Source organism: Boleophthalmus pectinirostris, unplaced genomic scaffold (genome assembly GCF_026225935.1).
Source record: "Boleophthalmus pectinirostris isolate CB_2022bp ecotype Guang Dong unplaced genomic scaffold, ASM2622593v1 HiC_scaffold_3, whole genome shotgun sequence".
NCBI lineage: Eukaryota > Metazoa > Chordata > Actinopteri > Gobiiformes > Gobiidae > Boleophthalmus > Boleophthalmus pectinirostris.
This window is the reverse complement of record NW_026571299.1, coordinates 43,322,044-43,341,849: the sequence shown is the minus strand read 5'-3', so window position 1 is coordinate 43,341,849 and position 19,806 is coordinate 43,322,044. Positions and strand designations below refer to the sequence as shown.

The following is a 19,806-nucleotide window of genomic DNA, read 5'->3' as shown; positions in this document are numbered from 1 at the left end:
CACCGTGGAAGGAAGTGTCTTGGTGACGTGATTTCCGCTTAATACCTTGAATGAATCCAGCATCACATAAACACACACAAATGCTTTGAGAGCCCGAGATTGCAGTTTCAAGGTCAACACTGCACAGCCTTCGAACATCGATTAGAACATCACAGTAGATTGACAGACCTATATCTTCATGATGCTCTGCTCTGATACACACATTGTATAACTAAAGACAAATAAAAGGCCACATCTAAGTGTTCGTAGATGTTTATTAAATTATTATTATTATTTTTTTTACAGTTACATATTTCAGCAAGTTACATAGTGTGTACCAAACATCATAGCTGTGTGTGTTTTTTTCCAACAATAACCCCAACAAACACAAATCTAAACAAAATTAATAATAGTTAAAAGAAAGAACCAGCAGACAATTCAAAAACAGATATGAACAGAAATAAATTGTGACAAAAAAAAAAAAAAGACAAGAATTCAAAAATAAATGATAATCAAATATACTAAGGTATGGTGCCAAGTTTATGTGATCATGTATTTCATAGCTCACATTTTATTTGGAATTGATGTTTTCTTTTATTAAATTAAATTATTTGGGCTAAATAATATGACCTAAAAAGGGTTAATAATCAGTTTTGTCTCAAGTAAAATAATCAAAAAACATCTACCTAAACGGACCCCAGGAAGATAAGTGGGCCCTCTGTTACAGCTAATAGGGCTCCTAATAAATACACGAATACACAAATCCTTGACAGTTGTAACATGGTCAAATGTAACATTTCATAGAGATTAACCTTAACATTGTATAATCCAATTTGGACATGCTGTGATCTGAATTAATCTTGAACCATCTTGTTATGTAATGAATTTGAACCTAAGTGGTTTCTGTTGCTGTTTGCACCAAACAAGGTATTTCATGTTTTCTTCCTGTCCCCGTCTCTTTGCCTTCTCTGAGGTCCTTCAGCTGCCTCAAATAATATTTTGGAGGTAAAGCGCTCTTATAAGTGCATGATGCATGAAGTGTCAAGACTTTTGGACCATATATTTACTTTTGTGATGTGTACTGTCTATTTTTTCATTATCCCACCAATGCTTATTATAACTCCACTGATACAGGCTATTAACGCATGTAGATACCCAAAAATATTTTTGCTACTTTTTATATTTGATTTAGGTTTTGGTCACCTTTTTTTTACTTTATGTCTTTTTGTGCCTCCATGTTTAGGGATGAAATGGCATTGCTAGTCTTAACTATGGTTGCAATGATTAATCAGAATAAATGTGTCTAGTTGACTATTAAAATTGTAGTCATTATTTGTACCATAGAGACTGTTCTTTTACAATAAAGACAGCGACATAAGATTAAAACTGAAAATGCTTTATTTTTTCTGTAAACATTATCTATCAAAAAAGCTTCAGTCACCATATTTCACCCTTTTTTGGTTAAGAAATGCATTTATAAAATCTCAAATTATAAAAGTTGCAGCCCTGTTTACCTATGATGTTTGCAACCACTTTGAGCAAAAGACTCAAGTGATCTGAATCTGATCTCGGTAGGTCTTTGTTGGGCGAGCATCTGCATGTTTTCTTCTGCTGTTGTTTCATGTCCACGTACCTCCAGCATGGTGGTACTATGATATGATCAGCTCACAGTTCCTCTCTGTGTTTTGCAGGTGTGGCAGGAGGACCATGAGAACAGCAGTGAGGAAGACGAGCTGAGGGGTCCTGTTGTGTTTTGCGTACAGGCTGAGCACAGTGGCACGAGGACGTACTACTTCAGCGCAGACAGTCATGAGGAACAGCGAGAGTGGATCGGAGCCATGAGCCAGGCCGCAGACGTGGAAACAACGCAAAGGTGTGGTAGGCAAACATTTGTGCACTGATAAATACACAGGAAACTCATTTTGTTCTTAGAATTTTTTTCCCTCTCAACAAAAAAAACAGTGAAACTATTAGGCTTAGATTAACACTTTTAGAACATTTGAAACACTAACACATTTAGACAGTTACAGATACATACAAACAAAAACTGTCCCACTGTGCTGTCCTCTCTATTCACCCAACATACAAGAAGCCAAATTTATGTATATATAAATATGTATTTGATATATTTGCTAAATGCTCAGGCTCTGCAGAAGCTAATAAACAGGACATACCTCAGTAAGATACGTCATCTGATTAGTCTTTAGATGTTCTTGTAATAGTAGATCAGTAGTTAGTTTGATTTTGTACTACTTAATGCACTACTACTACTACTACAGGTACTTATTGTTGTCAGGCACATTCCCATGCACATGGTGATGTGCATGTAAATAATTATATACACAACACATACAGTGAACAGTTTCGCAGGTGTAAATAACAAACTGTATGGGAGTAGATGCGAATAAGCAATTGCTTCAACCTACTCCTTTCTGGCAATGTATGCTTCTTTATACACATGTAATGTAAACAAAATGTAAAGAAATCCCAAATAAACTCAGCTAAACTTAATAGTAGTTCAAACATTTGAAAATGTCTGTTCTAAATTTACCAGCATCTGCCTCATTGATTGTACAAAATATAATATGCCATAGCTTTTAAGCTAGATCATTCATTCATTCATTCATTCATAAAGAGGGACAGGTAGTGAGTGAACAATTCATATACAAACTGGCATACTTTTTTTCAACAGACAAGTGATTCATCTGATTCATCACATCTTAAGTATTTCTACATCTGATTGCAATGTCCGGTTTGAGTTACAGAGATGTTTACTTTAGCTATTACTCATAGCTGGTGATCTGCAACATTGTGCTGCTTGTGCTTCACTCTTATTTGAAATCTCAATTGTTGGTTGATTTCGTGGTGTAACGGAGATACGTACGAAGTTGATTTAGACAATGCTGCCACACGTAGGTAGGCTGCTGTAACTACAAAACTGAGATTTTGTTCTAAAGATTATGCCTTACTTTCAGAAATAGTTTACTTATGATTATCTATGCACTGGAGCACAGATCTAAATAATATAAATTTTCTATTAGGATTCCTATAACAGCATATATGTTGCCAGCCATGTCTAAGAATAGACAGGAATAGTTTAGTGAAAACCAAGTAACCAATTAATTAAAACTTTAAGAGCAAATGCATTTAGACAGCAATAATTTATTTATTCTCATAAATTGTCAATATAATACAATGCATGCTGTCTTCTACTGAAGCTTGGAGACCAGTGGCATCACATCTGATGTCAGCAGCATCATGGTAACCAAAGCCCCGGACCCCCAGACGCCACAGACAGACAGTGACTGTAAGCCCCCCTCTCAGCCCCCTTCACAGCCCAATGGAAATGGACCCGAAACCCCTTCTCCCGCTCTGTCCTGCTCCAGACCAGACAATAATAACAGTGTAAAGACTGAAGTTCCAGTAGAGGGTGCAGGGGGAGTACCTGCTCTTTCCAAACCTCACCCAAATGGATGGGCCCCTCACAACACGATCCCCAGGACCAGTGCAGCCCAGAGCCACCACCAAGAGCGGACTGTACCCCCTCAGGAGGCAGTGGTCATGCGCAGGGGCTTTGTGCCCAGGACAGCCCCAGAGAGAGTGGCACAGAGGAGGAGCTCCATGGCCCAGCTGCAGCAGTGGGTCAACCAGCGCCGGGGCATTGCCTCTCAGGAGGACCTCCACAGGTGTGTGTTCATAATGCATAGTTTATCTAGTCTATTAAATATCACTTCCTTGCTACACATTTTTAACATACATCTGGTATGGTACATGAGAGAGTACTCTTTGCAAAGTAAGTACCGATAATTTGTTTCCTTTAGGATAACATTATTTGGACTTTGGAGCTTTGGTCTATTGCACAAAGTTATGTTTTTTGTTTATTTGTCAGGGACAATGCACATAAATACATTGGCCTCTGATGAAGGCTATGTGCTGTACAGGCCACAGCACCCAGAGATGATCTGTGTGCTGTATTTGTAAAGGGTTTATCAGGAAATGCCATTGACCTTTATATTTTAAGACCATGACAAGGTTGACAAAACGAATGCATGCTTTTGTTTTATTAATGTGATTATGGCTACTCAGCTACCTAAAATGTCTGGATAACAACAATTATAACATTATCCTGTTTCATCCAGTAAAATCTGGTTTTTCCCTCTGTTCAGCCCGTCTCGGTACTACACTGTCAACAGAGGAGTCTCTGAGTATTATGGGTACCCTCCTGACCCTCGCTACATGGATGACTACCCCTTGTACTCTGGTGGGATGAGACCTGACAGCATCTGCACTCTGTCTGCTGTGGGGGCTTACGAACAGCGCTGGACTCTGGAAGACAAGCGCCGTTCTCTCAGAGATGGCCCCCATCAGCTGTATGGGCCCCCCATGATGAGGGACTCCTGGGGCCCACAACACTATGGCATGGAATCATCCATGAGACGCCTGTCCATTCAGCCTCGCTCTCGCTCTGTGCCCCGCTCACCATCTTCATCCTCGGGGGGGTTGTACTCCCCAGTGCCCCCCAACTACGTGTCCCCAGCCCGGTCTCCATCCACACGTTTCGACCATGACCCAGGAAGGATGAGGGATGACCACATTTACGCAGACCCTTCTGTTTACAGTCTGAGGAGGTCTCTCAGCTCGCCAAAGGTTAGACATACTGATAGTCATGTGTAGGTCAAACTGTAACCAGCCATACCCGAGAGTCATATATTTTGTTGTGGCAATATCACAGAAGACAGTTGTTAATAGTTTAATCATAGTTTAACTGCTATTATCTAACAAGGACAGTAGCCAGACAGGAAGTGCTTAATGCAAAGAGCTTTCAGCAAGGCAAATAAGACAGGTGAGAAGAGGGATATGTTTGTGAAGTAACATGTGACGAACCAATTCAAAGGAGACAATTTGACTATGTAGGAAAATGTTATGTCTGTAAGTATTATTATTATTATTATTATTATTATTAATTCTTGAACTTTTCCACTTTTAATGAAATATGCTTAATACACCGCTCATTTTACACCACTAACATACTACCCCCTCCTTCTCTTTATCCTTGTCACTGTCCTTCCTTCCTTGCTACCCTCAGTATGACTTCCCTGGCACTAGGAGATCCCTAAGCCAAGGCCTGTACCACCACAGCTACCCTGTCTCCCCCTCCATTCACAGTAAAATGGTATGTTCCACTGCTTTAGCCACCACATTTCTTTTTCCTTCATGCTATATGCTGGTCATGCTGTGTGTTAGTTCTAATATTATAGCACTGATTCCTCTTTCTTTCAAGCACCATTTGCCTGTGTTGTATAATGTTGCGAAATTGAGGTTTCTGGGTTTGGGTGTGGGTGTGCTTAAGAACTTCAAATGTTGATAGTTGATTGAAGCCAGCAGCTAATCTGTATACCATTAGTATAATAGCAAAATTACATTAGTTTGTTATTCAGAGTAGAGAATTTGATTATTGCACATGCAAAAAATAACAAACAGGATAAGTATGTAATGATATCAGATACTGTATAAGAATGTGTTTTTGTATTTATGATCAGCTTCAAAATGTAACTAGTTTATGTGCCTTTATATTACGTATAAAGTGTGCAACTGTTTAGACCCAACATATATTTTGAATCAATCCTTTAGATTACTCATATGTTATAATATTGTTTCCTCTTTAAAAAGTTGTGTTTTGTTTCATTCACACAACACACACACAACAAACTCTGCATATATAGGCTGAGTTCTTCTCTCAAACAGAAAACATGTGGTAATACAGTAACTGTCCTACTGTGTTTTTAAACTTCATACTAGAGCCCGACCGATATATCGGCTGGCCGATATTATGGGCCAATATGGGCACCTGGAGACATATCGGCTATCGGCCGATATGCTTGCTGATATGGGCCGATATTTCACGTGGGCATGTTATATCTCGTTATAAAGCTTAGACTCTCTACATTATGTTCATTTAATCCAATTTACAGACTGATAAATGTCCTAATATGTGGCTCCGCATCAGTATTTATCTACGGTGTAATTTGTCTGTGTCTGTGTCCATACTGTCCCTGAACACACCACCAGAGTGACTTCACTTCACTCGCGTGTGTTTGTTTACACCCGCAGCTGTGCGCAACCCTGAGATTATATTCTTTTTCGGACAATCGGTTTGAGTCTGGATTAAAAGGACATTTATTAGTGCAGACTTGTGATGTGAGGAGGAGCCTGTGTGAACGGTGAGTGTTGGAAATATGTCGACTTTGAAGCTAGTTCAGGTTTTGTTAGCGGTTAGCTGCTGTAGCTCCCACACATAAACAGGCTGTTTTCTATTGGTCTATTGTAAAGTGATTACATTGGCCGTATATTTGTTACTGGACCTGCATTGATATGTAAATGAGCTGTGAATAGACGTGTGAATGATCCACATTTATGCATATAATTAATTACCGCGGTGCGCACGTTTTTACGGCTAAAGGCTAATAGCGAGCTAGCTAGGAGTTATGGGTCGGTCGCGATCGAAGCGGCTCTTAGATCCGGTTCTTTGAAGCGAACAACGGGAGCCTGCTTCTTATTGGGAGCCGTGTTTTCACTTTTTCTCACTTTTTCTCTTCATGCCGCATGTAGACCCGTAGTTTGACAGCAGCAGCGGCTGAAAACGAAACTTTCAGAAATCTGCGTGTGCATAGGATAAAAAAAAGTGCATATTTGGCTGCAGTTCAGCATAAAATGAATAAACCAGGACTAAACTTGGGCTTGAGTGAAGGAGAAAGATAGAAACCGAGTCCCGACACTCAGTCCTGGTTCAGTTCTGGTTTAGTCCTGCTTGCAACAAAACCATCTCAAGAGTCGCTTGGGAGCCGAAAGAGCCAGTTGCTTTAGTGAGCCGAGCCGGTTCTCCAAAAAAAAAAAACTGGAATACTCATCACTAGCAGTGACAGTAACAGTAGCGAGAATGTGATGCAAAAATGCCATTAGGCCAATCTACTGTATGTAAATATGATGTAAAGAGTCAAAATAACAATAAATGTTGCCTAAATAAACCCAATTTAGAATCCACTAGAGCCAAACCTAAGTTTTTTAATCAATTCAAGATTTACAGTGAATTTTTACATCACTAAATATATCGGCGATTATATCTGCTATCGGCAGCTCCAACCCCCATTATATCGGTTTCATATCGGTCACAACAAAATCCATATCGGTCGGGCTCTACTTCATACACCTTCACTAGAATTATTTGAATGATTTCAGCCCTAGAATTGCCAACCTCTGCTAAACTTAAGGCAAAAGGTAGCTGTTAACTTGAAAACCTACTGCTTCATGACATCACAAGGTGGAGCAGAGCATTTTGGGTGTGCGAGATGTAGACAGTGAAATAATGCAGGATTAGTCAAACATGTGTGAATGAATCAAAACAACTTGTTTTTGATGAGGTAAAACAATATAACATAGCTAAAATCAATTCAATTCAGGTGAATTTTGAATAATATGGGACCTTTAAAGATTTTCTGATGTTGAATCAAGTGTACATGCGTGTGACACTGTGAGGAGCAGGTTGTCTCCTGCGATGAGATTCATATGATCACACTGACTGGGTTGCTCTGTAGAGCTTATCTGCGCTCTGTCTGTCTGTCTCTGTCTGTCTCTGCTGCTTTGCTGCTGCTTGACTCAGGATGACATGTTAGACTTCCAGCTCCAGCGCAGTCTGGACTACCTGGATCAGCAGGTGGGACACTGCACACTCTGCTACTGCGTATGGGATTAATGTACTTAACAACTGCACTGATTTAAATTTTTACTTATATTGTTTAAACTATCTAATATGTGTTACTATCCACTTTATGTTTAAATTGTATTTGTCATACAAATGTAAAGAATATTGGTCAGTACTCAGGACAATGTTCACATGAACTGAAAATTTATTTTGTTCCAGGTGCCTCCATATAATGATCCCTACAGCCGAGAGCTACACCCCACACTAAAACTCAATGAAATTGAAACAAGTGTAAGAATCATGTTTCATTTATGTCCATCATTTTTTATTACAGACTAGTCTTGATATCATGAATTTGTATTTGTTTTTCTCTTCATAGAAACTACTTGGCCGACTGTGTGAACAAAACCGCTTTCTGAAAGACCAAGAATCTCTTGTCCACAGGCTAAGAATGGATAAGGTACATGTATATCAATGATTTATTATCTACTTACCTCCAAGTCTTTGTTCCCACCCACACCCACGATCCTTCTTTGCCTCTCTGCTCTGAGTATGTTTTGCCCACCTGACCACTAGGGTCATAAACGTTACTGGAATATTCCCCCTGTGATGTCTGACAGTTAACTTCACTGTGCCATTTCCAAAAACATGTCATATACTGTTGAACAAGAACCCTAAGACATTTCCTTTTTTGTGGCTCTTTTTTTTTTTAATGCAGGACAACCTTGAGGATGCACTACTGTCCACTCACCAGGAGATGGAGCTGCACCACCACCAGCCACTGGCCATGGAGAAACTTCAGTTCAAGAAGGAGACTCTTCAGAACCAGCTCATTAACATCCGAGGAGAGCTTTCACAGGCTTCTAGTGTAAGACTTCCTCTGATACTCTGATATTTAACACTTTTCAAACATTATCTCTTTTGTTGGTTGTTGCTGGTGAAATTAAGAAAGCTAATGAGTTTTTATTCCTGATTTAGGCATTAACCACTGCCCGTATGGAGTTTGAGGCTTTGGAGGATGAGGCAAATGCCATTCATGGAGATCTGTGGGAGCAACTCAACACTGGAGGCCAGGTGACAGAATCTTACATTTTGTTTTGCTGCTTATAAAATTGCACAGCGTCCTGAAATACTCTGAAATGGCTGTTCTATTCAGCCAGAGCATAAAACAACACTTACTACATGATTTGCTAATTAACTGCTTACAAGATTGATAGTCTGTTGTATATTTGCAGAGTGTCCTTGTACGTAATCATATACAGAAGGAGTTTTGGAGAGTGCAGGACGTATTAGAAGCCCTTCATAAAAACAACTCGTCCCGAGGCACTAACACAGCCAAGCACAAAGGTAAAGCTGTTAGATTGACATTTTTTTTTTCTTCTTCTTCTTTTCTGTTACTCAGAAAAATAATATTGTATGATGTGTGTTTTTACAGTGGTCAGCAGTGGTACCTTTAGCACTAATAGTCCTGCCAGTCCTCTAAGCTCCGTAAGCCTGACCAGCCCACTCAGCCCCTTCTCCCCACTGCCTGGCTCACAGACCCCCCCATCCAAACACCCCGAGGTAAGAAGCAGCTGCACCCACCCCAGGCCTGACACTAGTGACCTGTGCTTTGACGGTAGAACCCAACCCAAAATGCGCAGAAATCCTGTTCCTAAACAGCGACCTATGTCCTGCATAGTTCCACAGTGTGAACTAAAGACGAGGTCAAGGCCCAGAAGTTTAAAAGACCCTGATCAAAGCCTACCTGCTGTTTTGTTTGAGAACTTCAGACTGCCCTTAAATATGCTAGAAGAATCCATTGTTAACTCTCAGATAAATTATGAGCAAAGTGTAACACCACCCAATACCCCTGAACAACAACGAGACCAAATGCAGTATTACGACTGCGACAGTAAAAATGCTCACAGACCCCAGGTAGATGAACCAGGGTGTCTGCACAGCAGATATCACCAATCAATTCCCATACAGGAATCCTATCAGACCGATGTTCTTGACCCAATTCTGGAGTCATGTCCCGTCTCTGTCATTTGTGTAAAAAAGAGTTTTCCTGAAACATCTCATTTGATCTATTCCCCTGTGGTTAGTCCCCAAACCTGCCCCAGAAACAGCTCCCATAAAATCTTCAAGCAGACACATCTTTAACTCCACACAACAAGAATGCTTCTTTTTATGTCCCAAACTTTGCATTCCATGTTTTGTCCTTGCTAACAATAATACATAATTAATGAATACATACATACTGCGATATATATATATATATATATATATATATATATATATATATATATATATATATATGTTCCCAGCTGAAACACATTCAAACTATTTTTGGCAATTTATATGGACCTGTATTCAATATGAAACATCTTTATTCTCTACATTCTCTGTAACTGTATGCTAAATACTATTTCTCTTTAGAGAGATGACAAATATCTGCAGTACGTACAATCAAGAGTAAATTTCAGTGAATTCAATGAACATCTTTCTGTCTAAACCATAGGACTTTAACTACAGTACAAATTTGTATAATTTTAAATTTGGATTAACATTTACCTTTTATATTATTAGTATTTGAAGCATGTCTTATCTTATTTCTAGCCTTTTGCGCTTTGCTTTCCTTCATATTGAAACATTCTGCCTTTCTATAAGCTTATGATCTTGCTGTTATCTTCCCCCTGCTCTCCCCTAAACCTGCCCTCTCTTCCTCCCCTTGTCTTGTGCCTTGACGGTGAGCCAGGAGTGTGTCCCTCCCCGCCCCCCCCCCCCTCCCTAAGTCTTACTGCCCCCTGGAGTCCTCCCCCAGCTTCCCCCCCTCCACCCCACCCTTGTCCCGGGACAGTGCTGCCTGGCTATGTGGCTTGGCCTACTCTGATGCCGAAGATTCTTACACCAAGGTACTTAACGCTTTCAGCCTCCTACATGCCAGGTCAACCAGTCTGAAGGGTGACTTAAATCTGACTGTCTTAACTCATAACCACTGCACAAGTAAGATTTTTTGAATGCTCTCATCTGCATTTTTTCATTTTTTCATTACTTTCTTGCTCTGCATCTGTGTATTGCTTCAACACTAAACATCAGTGATTTCATTTAGTCTACAACAGAAAAAAACATTCGACCATGAAAGCCTTCTATGGTAGCAGTATATAAAGATAGAATATCGCTTCTTTGTAATTTAACAAAGTAGTCAGGCTAATCAAGTTTTTTTTATTTTTAATTTCCATAGTCAGTATTCATAAATATTTACTGTCATTGCCAAAACACCATAATTTACTTTGGAGATATTGAGCTAACCACTGTGTAAACATTGTTGCATATGGTAGAGGTAAAATAACTGCCTTTTCATGTACTGATTTTGATGTTGCTCTCTCAAAGTGGTATCCACCCTCATCTTATTCAACCCCTGTCCCCAAAAGCTAAAATTTCAAGCTGTTTTCCGTCTTTACAGAATATGAGTGATGCAGAGGACGCAGCCCAGGACAGACAATCATCCACAAATAAAGGTATACTAAAAATTATACATGTGCATAGGTTTAATGTGCCCATATTATGCTTTTTTCATTTTATGTTATAATTTTGTTTTCTTATTACAAACATACTGTACCTGTAGTTGTGTTTTGTTTCATTCACACATGTTTAACACACAAACCAAACCAAACCAAACCCTTGTGATGTACAGGAAGTGTTTTAAAACTCCATACACCTTGAACACACTACACTACACTAGAATCTTTTGATTTCAGCCTTGGATTACCAATGTCTACTAAACAAAAGCTAAAACACAAGGTGGAACAGAGCATTTTGAGCTTTGGAGATGTAAATAGACTCATAATAAAGCATAACTCAAACATGTGAATGAAACAAAAACAGTTCCATGTATGTTTTTGAGGAGGTATCAACATTTTAACATGGCTTAAAATTCACAAGAATCAATTTTGCGCAATATAAGACCTTTAAGTGAAATATTGTTGTTGTTAGTGCTGTCTAAAACTGTTAATTGATTTGATATTGGATTACTTAGTGTAAATATTTCTTCTTCTTCAATTTGTTAGTGGGTGTTGTTCCACCACGGACAAAATCTCCCACAGATGAAGCTCCCACCAGAGCCTCAGGTGGATCTCGGTATCGTGGAAGAATGCACAATGGAATCTCAAGAGTATGTAACTCAGTACACAATGTGGCTGGGAATCACAGGGTCCCTCATGATTCGATACAATACTCGATACATGGCTCATGATACAATATTATTACAATATAGCGATAAATGCGATGATTGATATGTTGCATACGATAACTGTGATATACTGCTGTTTTTAAAGAACCAAATAGATATTTCTTTGTTAAACGACTACTTGTGTAAAGTTAATATGAAATTTTTATCATCAAAAGAGTGAATGTCAAGTGGATACCCTAAAGCTGTTAGGCAGATCAGCTCTGTCATGTAGCCCTGACGCTAATGCATCTTACAAAATAGCACTGACTTAGAAGCGCTTTACAATATGGGGGTGTTTGTTTTAAAGACTGCACTTGACATATGATATTTTAAAGGAGTACAGTGTTCTGAAATGACAAGTACATTCTGATTCTGATTCTGATAAACACATTTCCTTCCACTAAAAAAAAAGTTAAAAGATACCCAAAAAACTCCCCTAGTACACTGACTTGGCTAATGTCCTCTGTACATACATTATCTAGCAGACAAATATATCTTTTTATCTATAGCACAAGTATTGGCATTGGTTTAACTGAGATCTGTGTGTGCTGCTGTAGGAGCGTCCAAAGAGCGCCGTGTTCCCAGCTGAAGTGAAGCCCAAAATGAGTGTGGAAGAGCAGAACCAGCGGCTGAGACGGAACCTGAACAAAAGGCAGAGTCTAAACCTAGGCTCACATAACTACAAAGTGGTAAGAGCTACATATGAGTTTACATAAGACTGGTCTATTTCCACAAATAAAAAATAATAATATCTCAGTATGTTTTTTTACATTTTTGCAATAACAATATTCAAATAGTATTTCAACAATATATCAAAATATATAAAATGTGCCTGTAAATGTTTTGGGTGAGGTTCAAGTATCTCATAAAATGTAAACGAGAAATATTAATTCACCGTTGTTTGGGGTATTACACTAGACGTTTCAGTCTCCTTTTGAGGTAATTAGAATAGTTTTAATTATAGACAATATACTTGTTGTTTTTTTATTTTTCATGTCTTCAAAACGACAACTGTGATATTAGCAATTTTTCAATAAATATTCCACCCCTTTCATAAGCTAGGAACAAGAGACAATGCCAGTTCATTAAGTATTATGCTGATTCTATTTTTATTTTGACCACATTTTTAGAATATTTCTATTAATTCTCTATGTTTTATCTAATACTGTTTTCAGTCATTCAGTCCCTTCAGTTTAGAATTGCTGCAACAGCATGGGCATTTCATTTAAAGCAACAAGTACATAAGTAAATAAAAAAAAACACACATTGATATAGACAGTATATAATTTAAATTCTAGAGTAGTGTGTGGGCATGAATAATATAAAGTGAAAAAATCATTTGGCAAAGGTTTTTTTGCCGAGGCATTATTTAGGAATAGAAAAAGCTTTTGGACATTGGCCATCTGAGTGTGCTATGTATTTTTTCACCTTTATATTGCTGTTCTTTGCATTTTCACCTCTGCAAGAACCATGGTGTGGGTTTTCTGTTTCATATGGGCATGAATAATATACCAGTCATTTACGACTCTGTGTGTTATGTGTGCAGGTGCCCAGGCGGCTGACAGCTCATGAGATTGATATAAAAGACTTGGAGGCTGCAGTTCGTGGCGAGGGGCTGGAGTCTCCCAGTGAGGAGATCGCCAGGCTCAGACGTTTACAGGTGGAACCCGAACTCTACGACGAGGTACAATATCACCTGTCCACCTGTGTACTCCATTCAGTCACAAACACACACACGCAGAAACATTATATAAGCAGAGAATCAGAGAAAAAGCAATGCCCCAGTCGACTGTGGACTCTGACCCCTCTGTTGGTCAGATAGTTCCAGATGTTCAATATAACCTGTTCAGAGTTGTATATTTGTAACCCCAATATAACTGATGGCTTGTCAACAAAATAAATAGATTACTTTTGTTATTTTTAATCTGATTTCTCACTTTTGAATTATTTAATTTACAGACTGGTCTGGTGTAAACCTGATCATATGGATGGATCAGTGGTGTTCAGATGGAATATTTAGCTTTTGTGTGGAGAAAAAGGTTGTGGCAAATGACTAACACCATACTGAGCCAGCCTATCCATGTGCTGCGCTTGCAGTTTGTGCTAATGCCCCTTGGGAGGCTCTATGTCACCCCAGAACAAAAGACTAGCCCTGTGCATGGTCCTTTACTCCTTCTGCCATAAAACTTTTAAATGGAAAGTCAGTTTTGCTGATGTGTCCCCTGATGCACTAAGACGGTTTTGAATGTATGTTTTATGTACGTGATATTATTTATGGTCTGTGCATGATCAGCAGACTGAATTGCCCTTTAGGATTAATAAAGTTGTTGACATGTGTCTCTTTATTTACTGTCTATATTTTATACATTATTTTGTACAGGTCTTGGCTGCAGAACGCCTCCTAGAGGAAGATGATTCTGTTCCTCTCAGTCCTGCAGAACAGCAAGAGAAGCAGAAGAAACTGGAGCGTATCAGAACTCTTATTGCCAAATCAAAGTAGGTTTGGCTTAAATGGCTGTTCTGGTAAAATAAATTGTCTGTATTGCAATTTATTGTATTATTTACTATATTCCTTCAAAATATTGAATCAAGTTAATCATATTTTTCATGTGTCCAGCCTTCAGAACATGGTCCCAGTGCTGGATGGCCCTGTGGATGGAGCGCCCCCTGTCAGCTCTCAGCAGCAGTTGCAGGAGCAAGAGAAGCGCATTGAGATCTCATGTGCCTTGGCTGCAGAGGCGTCCCGACGCAGCCGCCTGCTGTCTGGTAGGACACCTACTTGTTTAAAAAATGTGTACAGAATTATAATTCTCCTGTGCAAAGAAAGAATTGGCTGAAAAAATGTGGTGTTGATTGTGATTTGTAGTGTGCTCATATGTGAAACGTTTGTAGATTCCGGTAGTCCATATGTGTAAACTAAACCTGGCATTATTTCATGTAGTACTACTAAGTTGTGTGTGCATGCATCAACACATGGACTGATCCGGACCTCAGTTCTTCCCATAGTTTGTGTGTTTGTCGACCTTAGACATAGATGTAGAATGTATGTTTACCCAAATGTTCCATGTGGTTGCAGCCCGCTGTGTCCCCAGCCCCCCCACCTCCCCGACCCGTCCATCTCCGCCCTCTGAACCAAACTCTGCCAATGTCATGAAGGCATGAGCACACAAGGTAACCCACTGTCCTGCTCCTAGTTCCTTCAGCACTGCACTATCAGTAGGATGTGTCATCTTTCACTGAAGAATGTAAATCACAACCAACAGGCCTCTTCATTCATGGTGGCTTCACCATGATTGCCTTGTCTATTAAATAAATAATATGTGAAATCTTCTGAATTAGATATAGTCCTTGGTTGATTATAATTGCCTACTACTTACAGGAAATGTTTTTATCTTAGTAAGAAGCTTTTAAATGTAATAACTGAGCTGAAATGCTGGATTATTATTTTTAATATGCAAAACTGGAAGTGATAAAAATGTTTTCCCACAAAACATATTTTTGTTGAAAAAATGAGTCATTCCCATGAGTCAGTTTACACCCCCTTAGTTACAAGGAAATACCCATAAGGATGTAGAGAAGATATGTTTTTAACTTTGCCACATTGATATTTCACCTGTAATGTTATAATGTAGTTCTGTTCACTCCCCCCTGATCGCAGTGACTATGAGGGTCATTTGGTGCTTTCAGCAGTGACCTCTGGCAGTCACTTAGCATTCATAGAACTGTAGTTATATTTATGACTCTTGGACATGGGTGTAACCATTATTATCATGTAAAACATTAAAATACTCAGTTGTTTTTATTGTAATGAACTTTATTTTCCTGTGTTTGTCTACAGCTCAGGCCTGGGTTGCTGCCAAGTTTGACCGAGCATCTTTCTGAGAATTCACCTGACTGACAAGACAATGGTTTCCCCTCACCTCACTCAATCTGACCAAAAAGCTAATGCTATAGGAAGAGGACTATAGAAGACACACCAGATTCAAGTAGCTCAGGACTCAATGAAGTGAAATGGGACCTGTTCATTTCGGAGTTGTGTTTGAAGATGAGCTACGTCCACGTGGAATAGCAGCACATTTGCATGATTCCGGATGTGGAGAGTCCCTGGAGGACACGTCCCTGTGGTCCTGCCCAGGACGTACATAAACTGGGTTGTGCTCAACTCACTGTGATGCCTCGTTCCCATCTGTCTCCATTACCTCATGTCGGATCACTTCTTTTCATATGCAACTTCATGGCACTAAACAAAGCACTTGAACACACATAGGCCCGTGTTGTCAAAGAGTAACACTCACTGTAGAGATTTACAGTCTTTAACCCTAGAGTACAGCACTACTGTGTATATATAAAACTACAGATCTTATTCATATCCTGACTATTCTAAACTATGAAAGCTGAGCAGTATCTGTTTTAAGAACGGACTTTTTTAGAGGTTCTACCTGTCATATTCCCATTTTGTTTCAATCATGTTATGTTGGCGTCATTTATAGTAACTATTTAGCAAGTCACCATTTTGCTTTCCCTTTCTGTGACCTCTTATAAAGAATATACTGATGGTGGCTGACCCTCTTGGTGTCTAAAAGCAGATTATGTTATGGTTAAAGTTACAAAAGTGCACAATAATTCCTGTATACTCTGTGAAGTCTTTAAGTGGCATTTTAGCACAGCGTGCACCAGTCCCTGTTTGCTGTGTCCCTGCTGTGGATAATTACCCATGCATGGTGGGTCCGAGCTTTTCCCAAAATTAAATCCAACCCATGTGCTCCCTCACTTTATAAGTATCAGAATGTGATGTGGTTACATTATAAATCAAGTCGTTATTCACTATTGTGAATTGAACCTATTCAGATAAACAGACTCATTTTATGTATAATGCTGCAACTACAGCAATGGAACAGAGCAGCAGTCATCCCAGCAGTGTTATGTCATCCATTGTGTATTTAGGAGGAAGTTACCAACGTTTTATAATTTCAAAAAGACCAAACAAACAGATTACTCAATCATGCTACATTATTTGTAGAACTACAAAATGTATTGGACAAGCTCAGCTGCTAGTGGATGATCTCAACAACAGTTAAAATGTTCACAGCATGTCCCTAACCTGGGTTATTTTGACAATGTTGTGTTAAACTATTAGATTGAGCAGGTCTGTTTTACAATTCAACATACAGTATGTATTAATACTCTTTTAGTTCTACATTGGAGTCACTGGTACAGCTTATATTTAAAGGTTTATTGGGATTAATGCTGTGTTTATGTTCCTGAGGTAGTTTGGGTTGATGCAAAAAGGGGGCAACCTTCAAAGCAAATCATTTACAGTTACTAATGCAAATAACTCTGCAACGCATGTTCTTTCATCACCTTATGCATTTGTTAACTGTAATTGAATGAAAGCCTGATTGTACATGAACACAGCATTAAGATCAGCTTTAATATCTGTCAAAGACGTGTACAAACTGGACCTTCTTAGTATAGAAAGAGGTGTTTGTGAGCACACGTATGACCTGTACAATGTAGCAGATACTGTCCACCCCTGTAACAGATACCCTCCATTCTCTGTCTCTTTATTTTAGCATGTCATTTTAGTCAGCACAGGTCAATGCTTTATGGATAATGTTGTCAGCTGGAGTTGGTGGATGTTGAACATACAGTATATATATATATATATATATATTCTGTAAAGTAATTGTATGTGGAAAGTGACCTTAGTGTAATTCTCATGCAGTCAGTTATTTGAGGGGAACTATACGGTAGGCTATTTAACTGTAAATGTTAATGTTCATTTGGTTCATTGCAGTGTGTTTAAAATGTATAATGTATATGACATAAATTCGACTGATGTGCAAACTGATTTTGTAACACAGTTCGGCTAATACTCATAATTCACGTAGTCACATTCATTTGTTCAAAGTCGTAAGCTTTCATGAAAAAACAAAGCAAAAAACACTACAGCTGGAGAGAAGATTTCTATATTTGTTTTTTTGCAGATTTTTTAGAACCGTGGAAGATGACATGCATATTTTTTTAAATTCATGAATAGTCACGTTTCACAGACCTAATTTTAATGTTCTTGAGAAGAGTTTGATGAAGCAAAGCTATTTTCGAATGAATTCGGAGAAAAACATTGATCTATGTTGTATTTGATACTCTTCTGTATGTAGCATTTGAGGCTAATGAGAATAAAGATGACCTACAATATATACACCAATTATTGTATATGGTATTTACAGTAATTGTATGCTGGATGATTAATAATATCAAATGTAACCATTTTGGGAAGACATTCAAAGTGCTTGGACTATGCAATTAATTAAAAACACTGCGCTTGCTTTAAATTTTTTGCAATAAAGTGAATGTATGCCTTGTTTCTCCAAGTGCTTATGATGGCAGCATTTTGTCAGCTTTTGTTGATTAGTGCATAAATTGTAGGTGCTGCTGCGGCATAATATAATATGACTGACAAAATTACTCAAAACAAACAAGGGTGGAAAAATAATTACTTCTTACTGAGAAATTTACTTACAGAGACAAAAAATACATCATCACTCAAATGTGTAAATGAGATGAACAGTAGTATACAACAGTGAAAGTGAAGGCACTTTAAAAAACTTATAGTCAAGAGAAGTTGTAAAAAAGAAGCAAAACACAAGGCAACAACATAATGGAAATTATTCATGAGAGTAGTTTCAGTGCTTTTAATATCTAAATTCAAAAGTTCCTCTTCTGTCCTCAAAGATTTTTTGCTGCCTGAAAACTCTTCAACAAAACAATCTTAAGATAAGTATTCTCCTTTTCTGTGATGAAGATGGAGTGGTTTTGGCACTCAAATTGATACATTTAATGACGCTGTCGAAGCAGAATGAATAGAATCAATTGGCAACAAGTGTTTTGGACAGCCTTCAAGTGAATAGGCAGTCAGTTCAAAAGAAATGTCATGGTTAGAGAAAAGCAAATAAATTATACAACTTGTTCATAGTTTGTCTAGTGGGCTTGCATTTGTCATGGACTTATCCTTCAATCACATAGACCTATAGAAGGAGCTGAGATGTATGCTAATGCACATTTGGCAAGAAAACTTTAAACTCTCTTGGACTTGAGGAGCTTGTAGTAGAGGCATTGCACCTTGTTTCTAAAGGTGCAGTGTGTCAATTTTCTGGTGGAGGGTCCCCCACCTGCTTGTTTCCCTGGAGATGGTGCTTTGCCTTGATTATTTCACAATATGGAAATAAACTTGGTTGTCACAATAGAGACAAGTTAATGGTCAGATCTATGGAAAAGCAAGCCTGCACATAGTAAGAGTTCATGTTTTTCAATGCTGAGCTATAAAACACCTGTAATTGAATAAATGCAAACCAGGTATGTTTAATGCCATACTGTGGAACATTCCATGCAAAGAAATAACATCTCCATGGAGACAAACTTGTAGAGGACCCTCAACTTTTGAAGTTACATGTGTTTGAGTAATCCTTTATTATTAGTCTGTCTACATCTCCAAACCTCAAAATGCTCTGTTTCACCTTGTGATGTCATGAAGAGGAAGTTCTCAAGTTAACAGCTCCTTTTACCTTTAATTCAGTAAAGATGGGAAATTCCAGGGCTGAATTTATCCAAATGATTCTAGTGACCACATGACATCACAAGGTGGAACAGAGTGTTTTTCATGTGAGAGAAGAACTCAGCCTAAATATGAAGAGTTTGTGAGTTAAACAAGTGTGAATTAAACAAAACTCAACTCCAGGTATGTTTGTGATGAGGAAAATAGCATAATATGGACCCTTTAACAACAAAACAACAAAGTTCCTACATATAAAAGGTCGCATGGATAGAGAAAGTACTGTATATGTCTGAATCATGACCTCACTGAGCCCATGGTTAATGATTATCTCAGTGTACCATAACAGCACAAAGGTCACAT

General features: G+C 38.5%; 1 protein-coding gene across 2 annotated transcripts in view; it reads left to right on the top strand.

Moving 5' to 3' along the window:
• plekha6 (pleckstrin homology domain containing, family A member 6) overlaps nucleotides 1-18,272 on the top strand; it is a 28,771-nt gene extending 10,499 nt beyond the window's left edge. For both annotated transcript variants that reach the window (XM_055160805.1, XM_055160806.1), the window contains 18 exons: nucleotides 1,671-1,852; nucleotides 3,198-3,665; nucleotides 4,146-4,626; nucleotides 5,066-5,152; nucleotides 7,898-7,969; nucleotides 8,058-8,138; nucleotides 8,397-8,546; nucleotides 8,657-8,752; nucleotides 8,914-9,025; nucleotides 9,114-9,241; nucleotides 11,127-11,181; nucleotides 11,731-11,834; nucleotides 12,449-12,580; nucleotides 13,438-13,575; nucleotides 14,272-14,387; nucleotides 14,509-14,657; nucleotides 14,968-15,062; nucleotides 15,730-18,272. In XM_055160805.1, coding sequence (XP_055016780.1) covers nucleotides 1,671-1,852; nucleotides 3,198-3,665; nucleotides 4,146-4,626; nucleotides 5,066-5,152; nucleotides 7,898-7,969; nucleotides 8,058-8,138; nucleotides 8,397-8,546; nucleotides 8,657-8,752; nucleotides 8,914-9,025; nucleotides 9,114-9,241; nucleotides 11,127-11,181; nucleotides 11,731-11,834; nucleotides 12,449-12,580; nucleotides 13,438-13,575; nucleotides 14,272-14,387; nucleotides 14,509-14,657; nucleotides 14,968-15,053 — 2,637 coding nt within the window. In that variant the 3' untranslated portion in view covers nucleotides 15,054-15,062; nucleotides 15,730-18,272. The remainder of the gene's footprint in view (nucleotides 1-1,670; nucleotides 1,853-3,197; nucleotides 3,666-4,145; nucleotides 4,627-5,065; nucleotides 5,153-7,897; nucleotides 7,970-8,057; nucleotides 8,139-8,396; nucleotides 8,547-8,656; nucleotides 8,753-8,913; nucleotides 9,026-9,113; nucleotides 9,242-11,126; nucleotides 11,182-11,730; nucleotides 11,835-12,448; nucleotides 12,581-13,437; nucleotides 13,576-14,271; nucleotides 14,388-14,508; nucleotides 14,658-14,967; nucleotides 15,063-15,729) is intronic.
• Nucleotides 18,273-19,806: the final 1,534 nt, after the last annotated feature.